This window comes from Musca domestica, unplaced genomic scaffold (assembly GCF_030504385.1).
Source record: "Musca domestica strain aabys unplaced genomic scaffold, Musca_domestica.polishedcontigs.V.1.1 18, whole genome shotgun sequence".
NCBI classification, from domain to species: domain Eukaryota; kingdom Metazoa; phylum Arthropoda; class Insecta; order Diptera; family Muscidae; genus Musca; species Musca domestica.
This window is the reverse complement of record NW_026712238.1, coordinates 13331126-13345075: the sequence shown is the minus strand read 5'-3', so window position 1 is coordinate 13345075 and position 13950 is coordinate 13331126. Positions and strand designations below refer to the sequence as shown.

Genomic DNA, 13950 nt, shown 5'->3' with positions numbered 1-13950 from the left:
CCACCCTCATGCTTCACTGTACCTTTGCAACACTGCGGCTTGAGTCCTTCATTTTTTGGTCTTCTCGCCGTAAAATTTTTCACGTCTGAGCCTTTATTTTTAAACGTAGACTCATCCCAGAAATAATCTTTTTTCCATTGAGCTTGATTCCACTTAATGTTATCGTTTCCGAAAGCCTTTTTGATTTTTTTAGATATAAATGGTTTTTTGATGTCTTACGGTCATGCAGACCAGCTGCCACTACTCGTCTACGCACTGATCTCGAGCTTATATCCAATGATTGCTCTCTCACCAATCCAGTTGAACTCTTAAATGGTTGTTTTTTATTTCTCTCACAATTTGTGGATCATTACGGGCTGAAGTTTTTCATGGCCTTCATCCGTTATAGACTGTTACTACTGATCCAGTTTCAAAAAACCGACTTAGTATACAGAAATAATTATGAAATAACATAAATATTTATGAAATATTTGTCGAAAATCATTTTCTGTGATATGTTGTTTTGATAGTCACTGATAATTTGCTGTTTTATTCAGGTACTGTATTTGCTTCTAGCCATTTTTAAAAATTTTTGGGAAGTACTTAAAAAACGAAAAGAAAAACACATACTGTTGTAAAAAACTTCTCTAAAAGGATTTATGACAAGCGAAATTGTCGAAGGAAGCAAAAAGCGATAAATATCACAGTAAAAACAACTGAAATTGAAGCGGTTATATGAATATACAACAGAGTTGCTTTTGTTTTGTCCAAGCCAAAATCGGGTTAGTTGACTTTACCAAACATTATTTTTTATATAAAAATGAATTTTGGTTTTATGTTTTAGGTTTTTAAAAAGTGAATAAAGTACCTTATTTAGAACAAGAAAAACTTTCTCATTTTCTTAATTTTTTAAAAAGTTACAGGGCATTCATTCTCCATGTAATTTCAGTTGCTTTAGTTTTGGCCACCAGTGTATACTTTGTGGAATACTTCGGTCCGCTATATCCGTTACCTCACGCATATTTCTACATTTTCCAAAAATGTACACATATTTCGTACAAAAAGTAGGAAGTAGTCGACATAGTCCAAATCTGACACGTTGTAATATTTATTTCAGTCTTAGGTCAGATACAAATTTGTCAATATTGGCCAATTGCTTAGGAACCTCTGTCGGCAAAACCGACTGATACTGTTTAGCTTCTTTTTAGTTATACTTCCATAAAATGCTGAATTTTTCCCTCATATCGACTTTCAACGAGATAGCCAGCCAGCTTGAATTCTATATTATTTAATGGTCTAGTGATTAAATTGTGAAGTGGGATTATAAATCAAGTTTATAATTCGAAAATTTCGGCTCTTATTAAATCAATTAGGGATAAAATACTAAAGATTTTATTCCTATCTTTATTGGAAATCTTATTTCTAATCAATCAAATAAACGTACTTATCAAGAAAACAATTCTCAGTTGTAGTACTCTCCCAATTATAGTTTGTTTTCCAACGGTATCCCCTATTCTCTTGTGTTTTATGATTAAAGAGAACAGAGAACACGTTTCTCTCTGTTTGGTTGTGTTTGGGCGCCAACAACAGTTTGGGGGAAAAACAGCTGTTGTCTCATATGCCTCAGTTTGTATTATTGTGGTTTTTGTTCATACATACATTCAATCAGTGTTTATTTGGCTTTCGTCGGGCGTGTGTTGTTAATTGTACGTTTCTAAAGAATATCTGAGTAGCGTTTATAGCGTTCATTAGTTAAGGTATGCCAAAGGTTCTTACTTAACCATTCCAAATACAATAAAGTTTGAGAAGATAAAAAAGTGTGTGATAAAAAGATTATTGAAGTTATTTAAATAAATTATTTGAAAAAATACTTTTTATAAGAATTTCCCAAATGGTGTTAACTAATACATAGTTTATCTGTGTATTCACGTTCACGTAGATTGAGAGAATATCAAAAATGCTCTTTAAGCAGTGGTTAAAGTGATTTGGAATAACATCCATTTTGCATCTCATTCTATTCTTTATACGAAGGATGCAATTCATATCTGAATCCTTAGTAAGACATTTTTACCAAGCCTTTAGCATCTTTAGCATTTAACATCTCCACCATCTGAGATATGAAGTTAATTGCGTTGTTCTCTTATCAATGTTGAGTTTAACCATAAGGGTTGCCAAGTTTTCGTTAAAAATAGCAACACACTATAAATGGGAAACAACGACAACTACAGTAAAAACGCATACAACAGTTTATTGAAATATTATTTTGACTTACATTATTTCTAATAAAAAAAATTCGACTGATACTATGTTACTTGTTTTTAGTTATACTTCCATAAAATGCTGATTTTTTCCCGATATCGACTGTTAGTGGGGTAGCCAACCAGCCAGCTAGAATTCTATATTATTTTATGGTCTAGTGATTTAATTATGAAGTAGTATTATTTAACCATTTTTGGAAGATATACCAAAAGAGCGGATCAATATTATCCACTTCTCATCTGAACTAATTCTTAGATTTGAACAAAATCAGAAATCTATTACAATATTTTTTGTGAACAATCTGCAAAACGTGAGGTATCAGAAGGGCTTGGACGGTATCTATCGTTTCCACACAGGAACTTGCGTTACTAAAATAATGGGATACATGAAATTCGAAGAGAATACGATACTTCTTTCGCATTTTAAATAATTAGAATTAATTATTCAGAAATTTAGAGTGTGCCGATTTATCCTATATTCACACCAGAAGGAGTGAAACGATGTTTCCCATCTCTAAACTCGATCTATGTATGACAGATAGACAGACTGACGGTCGGACAATCCCAGATCAATTCCAAATGTCGTGAAACGGATTTGGTCCAAAGAGACCTGCGGCCTAGGGTAATTTCGATGAGGCACGTTATGGCCGTATCCAATGATATATACCTCTGTATCCATACGTTTGAGGGTATATAAACGCGAAAAGTGAATTAAAAGTTAAGCTTTCTTTTTAAAATCATGTCAAAAAATAAGAACGTCTCCTTGTAGAAGGTCAGGAGGTCTTCTCCTAGAAGGCCAGAAAGTTTTTTCATAGAAGGCCAGAAGGTCTTCTCAAAGAAGACCAAAATGTCTTCTTAAAGAAAGCCAGAAGGTCGTCTCATGAAAGAACAGAAGATTTTCTCAAAGAAGGCCTGAAGATCTTCAGAAGGTCTTCTCATAGAAGGTCAGAAGGTCTTCTCATAGAAGGCCACAAGGTCTTCTCATAGAAGGCCAGAAGGTCTTCTCATAGAAGGCCAGAAGGTCTTCTCATAGAAGGCCAGAGGGACTTCTCATAGAAGGCCAGAGGGACTTCTCATAGAAGGCCAGAGGGACTTCTCATAGAAGGCCAGAGGGACTTCTCATAGAAGGCCAGAGGGACTTCTCATAGAAGGCCAGAGGGACTTCTCATAGAAGGCCAGAGGGACTTCTCATAGAAGGCCAGAGGGACTTCTCATAGAAGACCAGAAAGTCTTTATATAGTAGCAGTTTTACTGTGCCATGGCAACCCTAACATGTGTTCCGCCAGATACAACACAAGAAAGACCCAACAGATGACCGGTTTTACGTTTATTTACCACACGAGAGATTTGATAAACATTTTAAATTTTTTTTATTAAAATGTACTCGCTTACGGCTAGAGTCTAAAGAGTGTCTAGAAAACTGAATTAACATATCAAAATAGAACTGTTGACGAATTTTGGAACTCTTGCACGCGTATGTTTTTTTGTTTGCGTGTATGTACCTACACATGCCAGAGAATATTGGACAATTCTCTATTGATCACACTGGAGTCCCGTGCTACCCCACTTATATTTTTATGCTGTCGGAGACATACATGAGAACATACATACATACATGCGAACAATATGGGAATACATTTTGAGTCTAGCATTGATTAGAGTGAATTTTGTCTGTTTCAGACATACAGCAGACGCTGATGTTTTGATAAATAGTTTTGTAAACTATAAACAATGAAAAATAATACCCTCTGCTAGTTAAGTCGACCATAGTCAACCGTACTTTATTACATTTCAGAGACGAAATCTTTTAGTACCGCAAAATAAAAAAATATAATAGAAAATTTATCATATTTTTTGTTTAGTTTGAACATGAGGAAGTCATTTAAAATAATTTGAAACTTATATGATGTTATGTAATGAAAATCTGGAATCACACAACATGTATGTGTTGAAAAATGGCACGTGTCGGCAATTTTATTTAGAAAAAAACTAAAATGTTTAAATTAATAGATGGTTTGGAATTTTGGGTGTTTGGGTGAATCATTCCAGCGAAGAAAATACTTCCGGTTCAACGTCTGAAGTTTTTCCGACGCGTCGGACCGCAGTAGGTCCGAATTCTGAGTAATTTTTCTGAAGAGTTTTCTTCTTGTTGTAAAATTAGAGTGGGGGTAGAGGCGTAGTAATTTTCTTAATAATGGTAAACTATTATTGATTTCAATCTATTAATTTCAAAATACCAAAACCATTAAAATTATTTTTTTTGTTTTTTGTATTTTCAGATGTTACGTTCTAATAATTTGCAGAAAATAAGGAATACATTCTTACCAGCCTTGCGGACATATAAGACTTCGGGTATACCAGAATTAACAGAGGTAAATGTAGAATCCAAAATTTAAGTATGGAATAACTATTCTAAAAAACTCTGCATTTGTATTGAAATATTCAGAATTGGGAAATTGTGTTGGAGTAAACTTTCCATTTCAAATAACTCCCAAAATCGGAGATTTTTGAATAATTATTATCAGTAAATATTGCTATAATTGGTTCCATACCATATAGTTGACACATACAGGGTGAGATAAAAAAAACTACATTTTTTTTTCAAATTTTATTGAATGAAAGCAAAAAAGGTCGGAAATAGCATCAAATTTAAGAATAAGTTTAGATTTGATCGAATTAGTCACCTTTGGCACGAATTATGGCCTTCAAACGGCCAATGAAACCGTCCCACGCTGCCCGAATGTTGCTCTCCGGTATTTTGGCCTATTCCCGGCGAAGCGCTTGCTTGAGCTGATCAACACTTTGGTATCTTTTAGTGCCAACCTTGCTTTCCAAAATACTCCAGACACAATAGTCCAACGGACTGGTATCCGGAGATTTTCGTGGCAATTGTGCGCTGGAAATGAGACGATGAACCTCATTTTGTAACCATTCTTGGATGGCGCGTGTTGAGTGCGATGGTGCTGAGTCCTGTTGGAAAGGGCATGGTCTGCGGCCAAAATTTTTGCGTGCCCAAGGCTTTAATACACCCTCCAGAATATTTTCGCGATAATATTCGGCATTTATTCTGATGCCACGTTCGATTAATACGAGCGGAGGGCGACCATCGGCTGTTATGGCGACCCACACCATCACCATGGCCGGATTCTGGCGAGTTCTGGTGCCCAACCGAAGGTGCATATTTTCAGCTGACCTCTTTGGCAAGTAAACACGCTACAAACTGCTGGACAAGGAATGTTTTCTCATCGGAGAAAACCAAATTCGGTAGTTCACCACTTTCGGTCAAGCGAAGCAACTCTTTAGCTCTTTTGAGTCTATTTTCTTTCTGTTGCGGTGTAAGTTCTTGCACTTTTTGGAACTTCAACGGCTTTACCCCGAGCTCATCTTTCAATATTTTCCGAATGGAATATTGCGATATGTTTAGCTCATGAGCCATTTTTCGGTCACTGCGACGCGGGTTTCGATCAAGTCGCTTCTTCACTTTTCAATTTCTGCTGATGTTGCTGTTTTCTTCCGTTTATTCCTTGACGTCGGGCTATGCTACCAGTATCACGGTAATGAGCGATGGTACAAGACACCAAAGATTTGTTCACATTTAAATGCTGGAGTGTTCAAACGATAGCCACTTGTGGTTTTCCAGCCGAACATAAAGAAATCATACTATCACGCTTGAATTCCATTACGAATAACTTTTCTTTCTGGAAAATTCTCACCAAAACGCTTATGTACGCTTGTAAACAATAGAATGAGCTGTCACTGGAATAATTTTAACAGCTGTCGAACGGGTGGCTTTGAAATGACAGCAGTCTGAAGTTGGTTGCTGTTTTTTCATCTCACCCTGTATGTTTTTTTAATTTACCCCTTGTCCAAAATGAGGTGATTCGATTTAGTCTATTCTTATATAGTTCGAATATGGTTTATATCCATTTGGTTTAAGACTTCCCCTCGATCATAGGCCGTATACTTATTTCAGACAGATACTGAGTAATTTTTACAAATTTTATTTTTCTCTCTTCACAGGTTCGACACAACATCAAACGAGGCAACTATGCCGAATTGAATGGCAAAGATGTGTCCTTTTTCGAATCCCTAATTGGACCCACAAATATACTGCAAGACAGTACCGATGATTTGCAAGGATATAATGTGGATTTTTTGCGTAGTGTCCGAGGTCGCAGTCAATTGGTGTTGAAACCTGGTTCCACCCAAGAAATATCAGAAATTCTGAAATACTGTAATGAACGCCGTTTGGCGGTATGTCCACAGGGTGGTAACACCGGTTTGGTGGGTGGCTCCGTGCCGGTTTGTGATGAAATTGTTCTTTCATTGGCACGTTTAAATAAAATTCTCAGCATTGATGATATAACTGGCATCACGGCCTGTGAATCGGGTGTGATTTTGGAGAATTTGGATGCCAAGACACGTGAGGCTGGGTTTGTTGTGCCATTGGATTTGGGCGCCAAATCAAGTTGTCACATTGGTGGTAATATCTCAACAAATGCTGGCGGTTTGCGGGTGATACGTTATGGAAATTTACATGGCTCTGTGTTGGGTGTGGAGGCGGTGGGTAAAATTGAAATTCTTTTATTTTTGTTGAACTCAAAATATATTTTCATTTTAGGTTTTGGCCAATGGAAAGGTAATCGATTTGATGTCCGATTTTAAAAAAGACAATACAGGCTATCATTTGAAACATTTGTTCATTGGTTCCGAGGGCACCTTGGGTGTTGTTACCAATTGGCCATTCTGTGTCCCGCCATATCTGATTCAGTAAATGTGGCATTTTTGGGTAAGTGTTGGGAAAATATTTTGTAATGGAAAAAGTGTAACACTATTTTTCATCCCTAGCCCTTAACTCTTTTGAGGCTGTCATGCAAACCTTGAAGAATGCCAAACGTCATCTGGGTGAGATTTTATCATCATGTGAATTAATTGATGCCCCATCATTGGCAGCCAGCATAGAAAATAACAATCTACAGTGAGTATTTTTCAACACCCCCTCATTACTTTCTGCAAGGCAAGCCCTAACTGAGTCAATTGGTGTAATTCCGATCTCATTAAGGCCTGTAAAGTGTTCCTAGGAAGTAAATACCAAAAAATTGAAACTAATTTCTTTGCTTTTTTCCTTCCAGATCTCCCATTGAAGGCTACCCCTTCTATATGTTGATCGAAACCTCGGGCAGCAATGCCGAACATGATATGGAAAAATTAAACAATTTCATTCAATTGGTTATGGACAAGGGTGATGTAGTGGATGGCACCTATACCTGTGAACCCAGTAAAATGTTGGAAATCTGGAAGCTAAGGGAATTCATTTCCACCGCATTGACCAAGGATGGTTATTGTTTCAAATATGACATATCCCTACCGTTGCGTTCCTTCTATGACATCGTTAAAGTGGTGGAAAAACGTGCCGGCCACTTGGCTAAACGTGTAACTGGTTATGGCCATTTGGGTGATTTGAATCTCCATCTTAATGTCTCATGTGAACAGTATTCGCCGGAATTGTATAAATTGCTGGAGCCTTTCATCTATGAATATACCGCCCAGCTGAAGGGTAGTGTTAGTGCTGAACATGGTATTGGATTTTTAAAGACAAAATATTTGAAACACTCCAAGAGTCCGGAAGCCATAAATATGATGCGTGACATGAAGCAGTTGTTGGATCCAAATGGTATTTTGAATCCATACAAGGTTTTATATTAAATAGAGTAGAGCTCAATGATTTGGACTGAATGTTGTAGAATATGAAATTAATTATTTGATATTAAAGAGAAATTGTAAATATACGAAAAACAAAAATTGTATTTGAAACCATGGATACCATGATTGAAGCAAGAGGAAAACAATGAAGGACTATCAGAGCTACAAATGTGGAACATTTAAAGAATAGAAAAGTACCAGGGTTATAAACATGGACTGTTTAGTACAGCACTGCTTAAAACCGTGTTCTAAAACATGAGCCGAAAAAAAGAGATAATTTAAGAGAAAATTAAAGTTCTGTTTTTCTCTATATTTTGCGATTCCATTTAATTGTTTTTAAACATAAATGTTTACCAAAATAATTTATAAAGCAAATGGATAAAAAATATTTGTATAAATAATGACTTAACACTGATTTCTTCTTGATTTAAATAAGCAAAGAGAAATTTGACTGGAAAGGGATATTTTTTTCTTGAGCAGCGCTGGTTTAGGAGCATATCTATAGGAAGTATCAGATCTACGAAAATTGGCTTTTTTCTGATATATTTTTTGTCACTAATCGCTGATTTGTAATGACTGTTTTAAAGGAATTATAAGGGGTTTTGAGGTACTATCAAAGCAATAATCTTGTATTTTTTAAAGAAAAGAAATTATCAAAAAAAAAAAAAAAAACAAGTAAGCAACGGCTACAGTCGTGCGGGGCCGACCATGTGATACCCTACAACACTACAATAGATTAGAAGCCCCCTTATGTCCAAATCCATTTGGAAGATTTCGCTTTTGAAATTATGTGCCCAGCATTTTGACCAGGGACATTTGCCCAATATTTACGCACTCCGTCGTATTTTGCGATCATATCCAAAAGCAAGAGACCCCTCTGTATCTCCAAATTTAGACTCTTCTATACGATCTTCTTGTCTACGATATTTGGCTATACTCGTCAACGAAATCAGCCTATCGCCTGTAAGTGATGTTGGTATTTTTCAGACAAAAGTAGTGGTCCATTCTATCCGCTGTCCTAAACTCTAACTTCATGCGAGATTTCGTGTCCTTTGGTTTCTATTTATGACCTTTATAACGGCTGCAAAAACAGGAAAATTTTTAGTTGTTGGTCCATTTCAACCCCTAAATATATTGCGGACATCTTTAGAAACAATAGGCCAAGTCCTTCTGAGCATAACCCTACCCTTTTCGTGAGGATCGGACGATAATTGCAATCTGTATATAATATCCCAAACCTGTGTTTTAAGGTGGAAAAATATTACAAAATGTACACCTAAATATTATAAGTCAAATTGAAAAAATCGCATGCGATAAAAAATATGAAAAAATAAAAAAATGTCACAAAATACAAAAAATCTATATTATGATCATTTTTTACTTATTTTTATGCGGTTTTTTTTTTAGATTTTATACTTTTATGTCAAGAGGGCATTCTGAATTGACAAAATTTGTCAAAATCGGTCCAGCCATTCTAGAAATATAAGCATTCTAACTAACATCCCCTTCCTTTCTATATACACATTGCATATATTTCGCTATATATATCCGATATATTTACTATCGGCATCTACGTAACGGTCAGAATTGACCTGTTCGTCTATTTGTGATTTCGCCAGGATTAAAAATGTTCGCGGTATAATGGAAATTTGACTTTTATTTAACACAAATGTTATAGTCTTTTTCACCCACTAAATATTACCCGATGACCATCAAAATCGGAAGGCTTCTGCCCAGCCCGAAGCTTTAGCCCCATGCTAATTTCCGCGTCGATCGGTCCATAATTGCGACCTGTAGAGCAACTGCAAAATCAGGTTTTTTTTTCAGTTTTTGGTCCATTTCGACCCCTAAATATTGTGCGATCATCTCCACCTGACCTTATCCCCACCTCCATACTAAATTTCGTGAAGATCGGGCCATAATTGCGACCTGTAGAGTGATTACAAATTAACATGGACAGACGGACAGATGGACGGACGGACATACATAGCTAGATCGACTCAGCTCGGCGAGCTAGGAAGATCCATATATACTTTCCTATGTGGGAAACCAATATTTCGTGGTGTTACATAATTTTTGGCCCAATCAAACTTATAATACCCCCAACACATAGTGTTGTAGGGTATAAAAAAAAAAAAACAATCATGAATTGTTTCAAGAAATTGCTAAGAGAGCTAAATGAATTTTAAGACAAAGGGATATCAGAGGTACAATTGTAATTCAAAAAAATGTTTGGGAAAATATTCATAGATTTTTGTGATATTTTTAGAGAACTATCAGAGCTAAGAACGTTGAATTTTCAAATATGTTTCTAAAGGGATTCTTAGAGCCATGATAGACGCGGAATTTTTTATAAATTGTTTTTGAGGAACTTTCAAATCAATAATCGTGGATTTGTAAGGAAATTTTTGAGAGACTATTCAAACAAAAAGAATGTGCGAGAAAATTAATTTATTTTGAATTTGAAAGAAGAACGGCGTTTTGAAAGTTATAATCGCAAAGTAATGTAAATAGAAAGGGCAAGTTCCCCCGCTTTGGGAATTTTCGAATTAAGAATCCTTGGAATCCCTACATTTTAGGTATACAGTATCTTCAGCAATATAATAGATAACAATAGTTCTATTAGTCTCTTAAAAAAATCGACCGACATGGTCCATATGCAAGATGAGATAAACAATCTGCAACAAAGTCAAACACTATATTTTTTACATATTTTTATACCCTCCACCATACTATGGAGGGTCTATTAATTTTGTCATTCCGTTTGTAACTCCTCGAAATACTCATGTCAGACCCAACAAAGTATATATATTCTTGATCAGCGTAGAATTCTAAGACAATTTAGCCATGTCTGTCTGTCCGTCCGTCCGTCTGTCTGTTGTAATCACGCTATCTTTCGAACAAATTGAGATAGAAGGCTAAAATTTTGCACACATGTATGTTTTGCCAGTAGGCAGGTTAAGTTCGTAAATGGGCCATGTAGGACCACGTTTTCATATAGCCCTCATACAACCGTACCTCCCGATATTCGGTATTTTGATGATTTTAGCGACACTATTCACTGGAATTGTTTCAAATTTGGTATTTGAAGTTCCAAATGGATACTACAGCCTAAGACAGAAAATAATCTTTGTAGGTCCACGTCTTCGTATAGCCCTTATATAACGGTACCCCCCGATATTCCGTATTTTTGATGATTTTAGCGACATTATTTAACGGAATCGTTCCAAATTTGGTATTTGAAGTTCGTAATAGATGCTGCAGCATAAAACAGAAAATGGGCCATGTAGGTTCACGTCTTTGTATAGCCCCCATATACCGTACCCCCCGATATTCGGTATTTTAATGATTTTAGCGACATTGTTTACCGGGATTGTTTCAAATTTCGCATGTGAAGTTCGTAATGGATACTTTAGTCTTCGTATAGCCCCCATATGATTGATGATTTTAGCTACATTATAAACAGATTTTTTCTTCAAGTTTCGCATTTAAATATTGTAATAACTTATGACAAAAGTTGCCTATGCAGGTCCACGTCGTCGTATAGGCATTCGGTATTTTTAAGATTTTAACAGAATTTTTAACGGATTTTATTTATTAATTTATTTTTTTTGGAAATTGTCAAATTTGTACCATATGGTGGAGGGTATTAAAAGTTCGGCCCGGCCGAACTTACAGCTTTTTTACTTGTTTTTTTTTTTTTTTAAATTTTATTGAATGAAAGCAACAAATGTCGGAAATAGCATCAAATTTTAGAAAGAGTTTAGGTTTGTTCGAATTGGTTACCTTTGGCACGAATTATGACCTTCAAACGGTGAATGAAACCGTCACACGCTGCCCGAATGTTTGCTCTGCGGTATTTTGGCCCATTCCCGACGAAGCGCTTGCTTGAGGTGATCGATGCTTTGGTATTTTTTAGTGCCAACCTTGCTTTCCAAAATACTCCAGACACAATAGTCCAACGGATTGGTATCCGGAGATTTTGGTGGCCATTGTGAAAATGAAGCGAGTAACCTCATTTTGTAACCATTCTTGGGTGGTGCGTGCTGAGTGCGATGGTGCTGAGTCCTGTTGGAATGTCCAAGGTCTGCGGCCAAAATGTTTTCGTGCGCAAGTCTTTACTACACCCTCCAGAATATTTTTGCGATAATATTCGGCATTTATTTTGATGCCACGGTCGACTAATACGAGCGGAGAGCGACCATCGGCTTTTAACGCGGCCCACACAATCACCCTGGCCGGCGTTTGCTGGCTTAAGAATGACAGCAGTCTAAAGTTGGTGGCAGTTTTTTCATATCACCCTGTAGAAAACAACCCTTGTAGTATAAATTTATGTTGCCGTTTTTGTATGGCCCACATTAACTGCATTATTTAAAGGGTCTAGCTGGTATTTGTAGTTTAAAGTGGAACACAGGTGAATCCAGATACTTTTATATAAAAAAGCTTTATTTACCCAATGGTGGAGGGTATTAAAAGTTCGTCACGGTCAAACTTAATTTTTTTAATTGCTTCATCGTAAGATTAAGTTAAGTGATGAGGTTCAACTTTTTTGCCCCAAATTGAGGAGCTTGACTTGCATTACATGTGGTTTCAACAAGATGATGCCACATGTCATACGACAAGCGTAACATAGGACTTATTAAGAGGAGAGTTTGGTAAACATTTTATTTGACTTTCGAGACTAGATCGGGCGATTTAATGCCTTTAGATTATTTTTTGTCGCGCTTTGTTAAGGCGCATGTCTATATAGAGGAGCCCGCCTCATTTGACACATGGGAAGACAACAATGAAGCATTAATACGTGAAATACCATGGAAATTTTGAAAAGAGGCGCAATCGCAGTCAACATTTGCATCGTATATTCTTTAAACATTAAATTATTTGGACCGTACTATCAATGGAAAATTTAGTGTATTTTTTCCACAGTTCTTAAAAATTGCCCTTTACCCAATATTTGGAACGAATTGGAATTTTTTCAAAAAAAAAAAAAAAAAAACCGTTAAAATTCTGTTAAAATTTTAAAAATGCAAAATATAGGAAGTCGCTTATTGGGGTCTATACGGAGACGTAGTTTTAGTGTATTTTTTCCACAGTTCTTAAAAATTGCCCTTTACCCAACATTTGGAACGAATTGGAAATTTTTCAAAAAAAAAGCCTTTAAAATTCTGTTAAAATTTTAAAAATGCAAAATATAGGAAGTCGCTTATTGGGGTCTATACGGTCTACGATGAATAATAATAGCTAAAATCATCAAAATACCGAATGTAGGGAGGTAGCTTTATACTAAGAATTTTACCTGCATAGACAATTTTACTGTCACAGGCTGTATAACCCATTAGGAACTTTAAATACGAAATTTTAAACTATTCCGGTGAATAATGTTGCTAAAATCATAAAAACCGAGAATAGTAAAGTACCGATATATGTGGGCCATACGAAGACCTCGAGCTCCATTAACAATCTTTTGTCATAGGAACTCTAAATATGAAATTTGAAACAATTCCGGTAAATAATGTTCATAAAATCATCAAAATACCAAATATCGGGGGGTACTGGGGGCTATATGATATCGTTGGCCTATATGACAATTCTCTTCCAGGGAGTAAAGTATTTAGAAAGAACTTCTTTTGTGGATTTTCAGACAATTCCAGTGAAAAATTTGGCTACAATCATCAAAATACCGAATATCGGGGGTACCGTTATATGGGGGCTATACATGACTTAAATTATAATGAAATGGGAATATCGTTGTTTCCATCTCTACAAAATTAAAACCAACAAAGACAACAACAACATAGTTGCTTTGCGAACAAGTTTATTTGCTGAGTAAAGCTTTAAAAAAGCAAAGCACATGTGAAGAGGAGAGATTAAGTTTTCCTTATACTCTACATCATAGAAGGGGGTATATTAGAATTGTCATTCAATTTGTAACATCTCCAAATATGCACACTTGTTTTTTTTTTGTTATGACAATGAAAACACAAAAAGCTGCATTAAAATATTTCTACGT

The 13950-nt window shown here is 35.9% G+C and overlaps 1 protein-coding gene across 1 annotated transcript; it reads left to right on the top strand.

The window, feature by feature from the left end:
* The first annotated feature begins 1595 nt into the window (after nucleotides 1-1595).
* Nucleotides 1596-8039, top strand: LOC131801867 (D-2-hydroxyglutarate dehydrogenase, mitochondrial-like). Its single transcript, XM_059120949.1, is given in 7 exon segments — nucleotides 1596-1736; nucleotides 4517-4609; nucleotides 6258-6800; nucleotides 6859-6970; nucleotides 6973-7026; nucleotides 7086-7215; nucleotides 7370-8039. Coding segments are annotated over 6 exon segments (1506 nt in total). The 5' UTR covers nucleotides 1596-1736; the 3' UTR covers nucleotides 7944-8039.
* Nucleotides 8040-13950: the final 5911 nt, after the last annotated feature.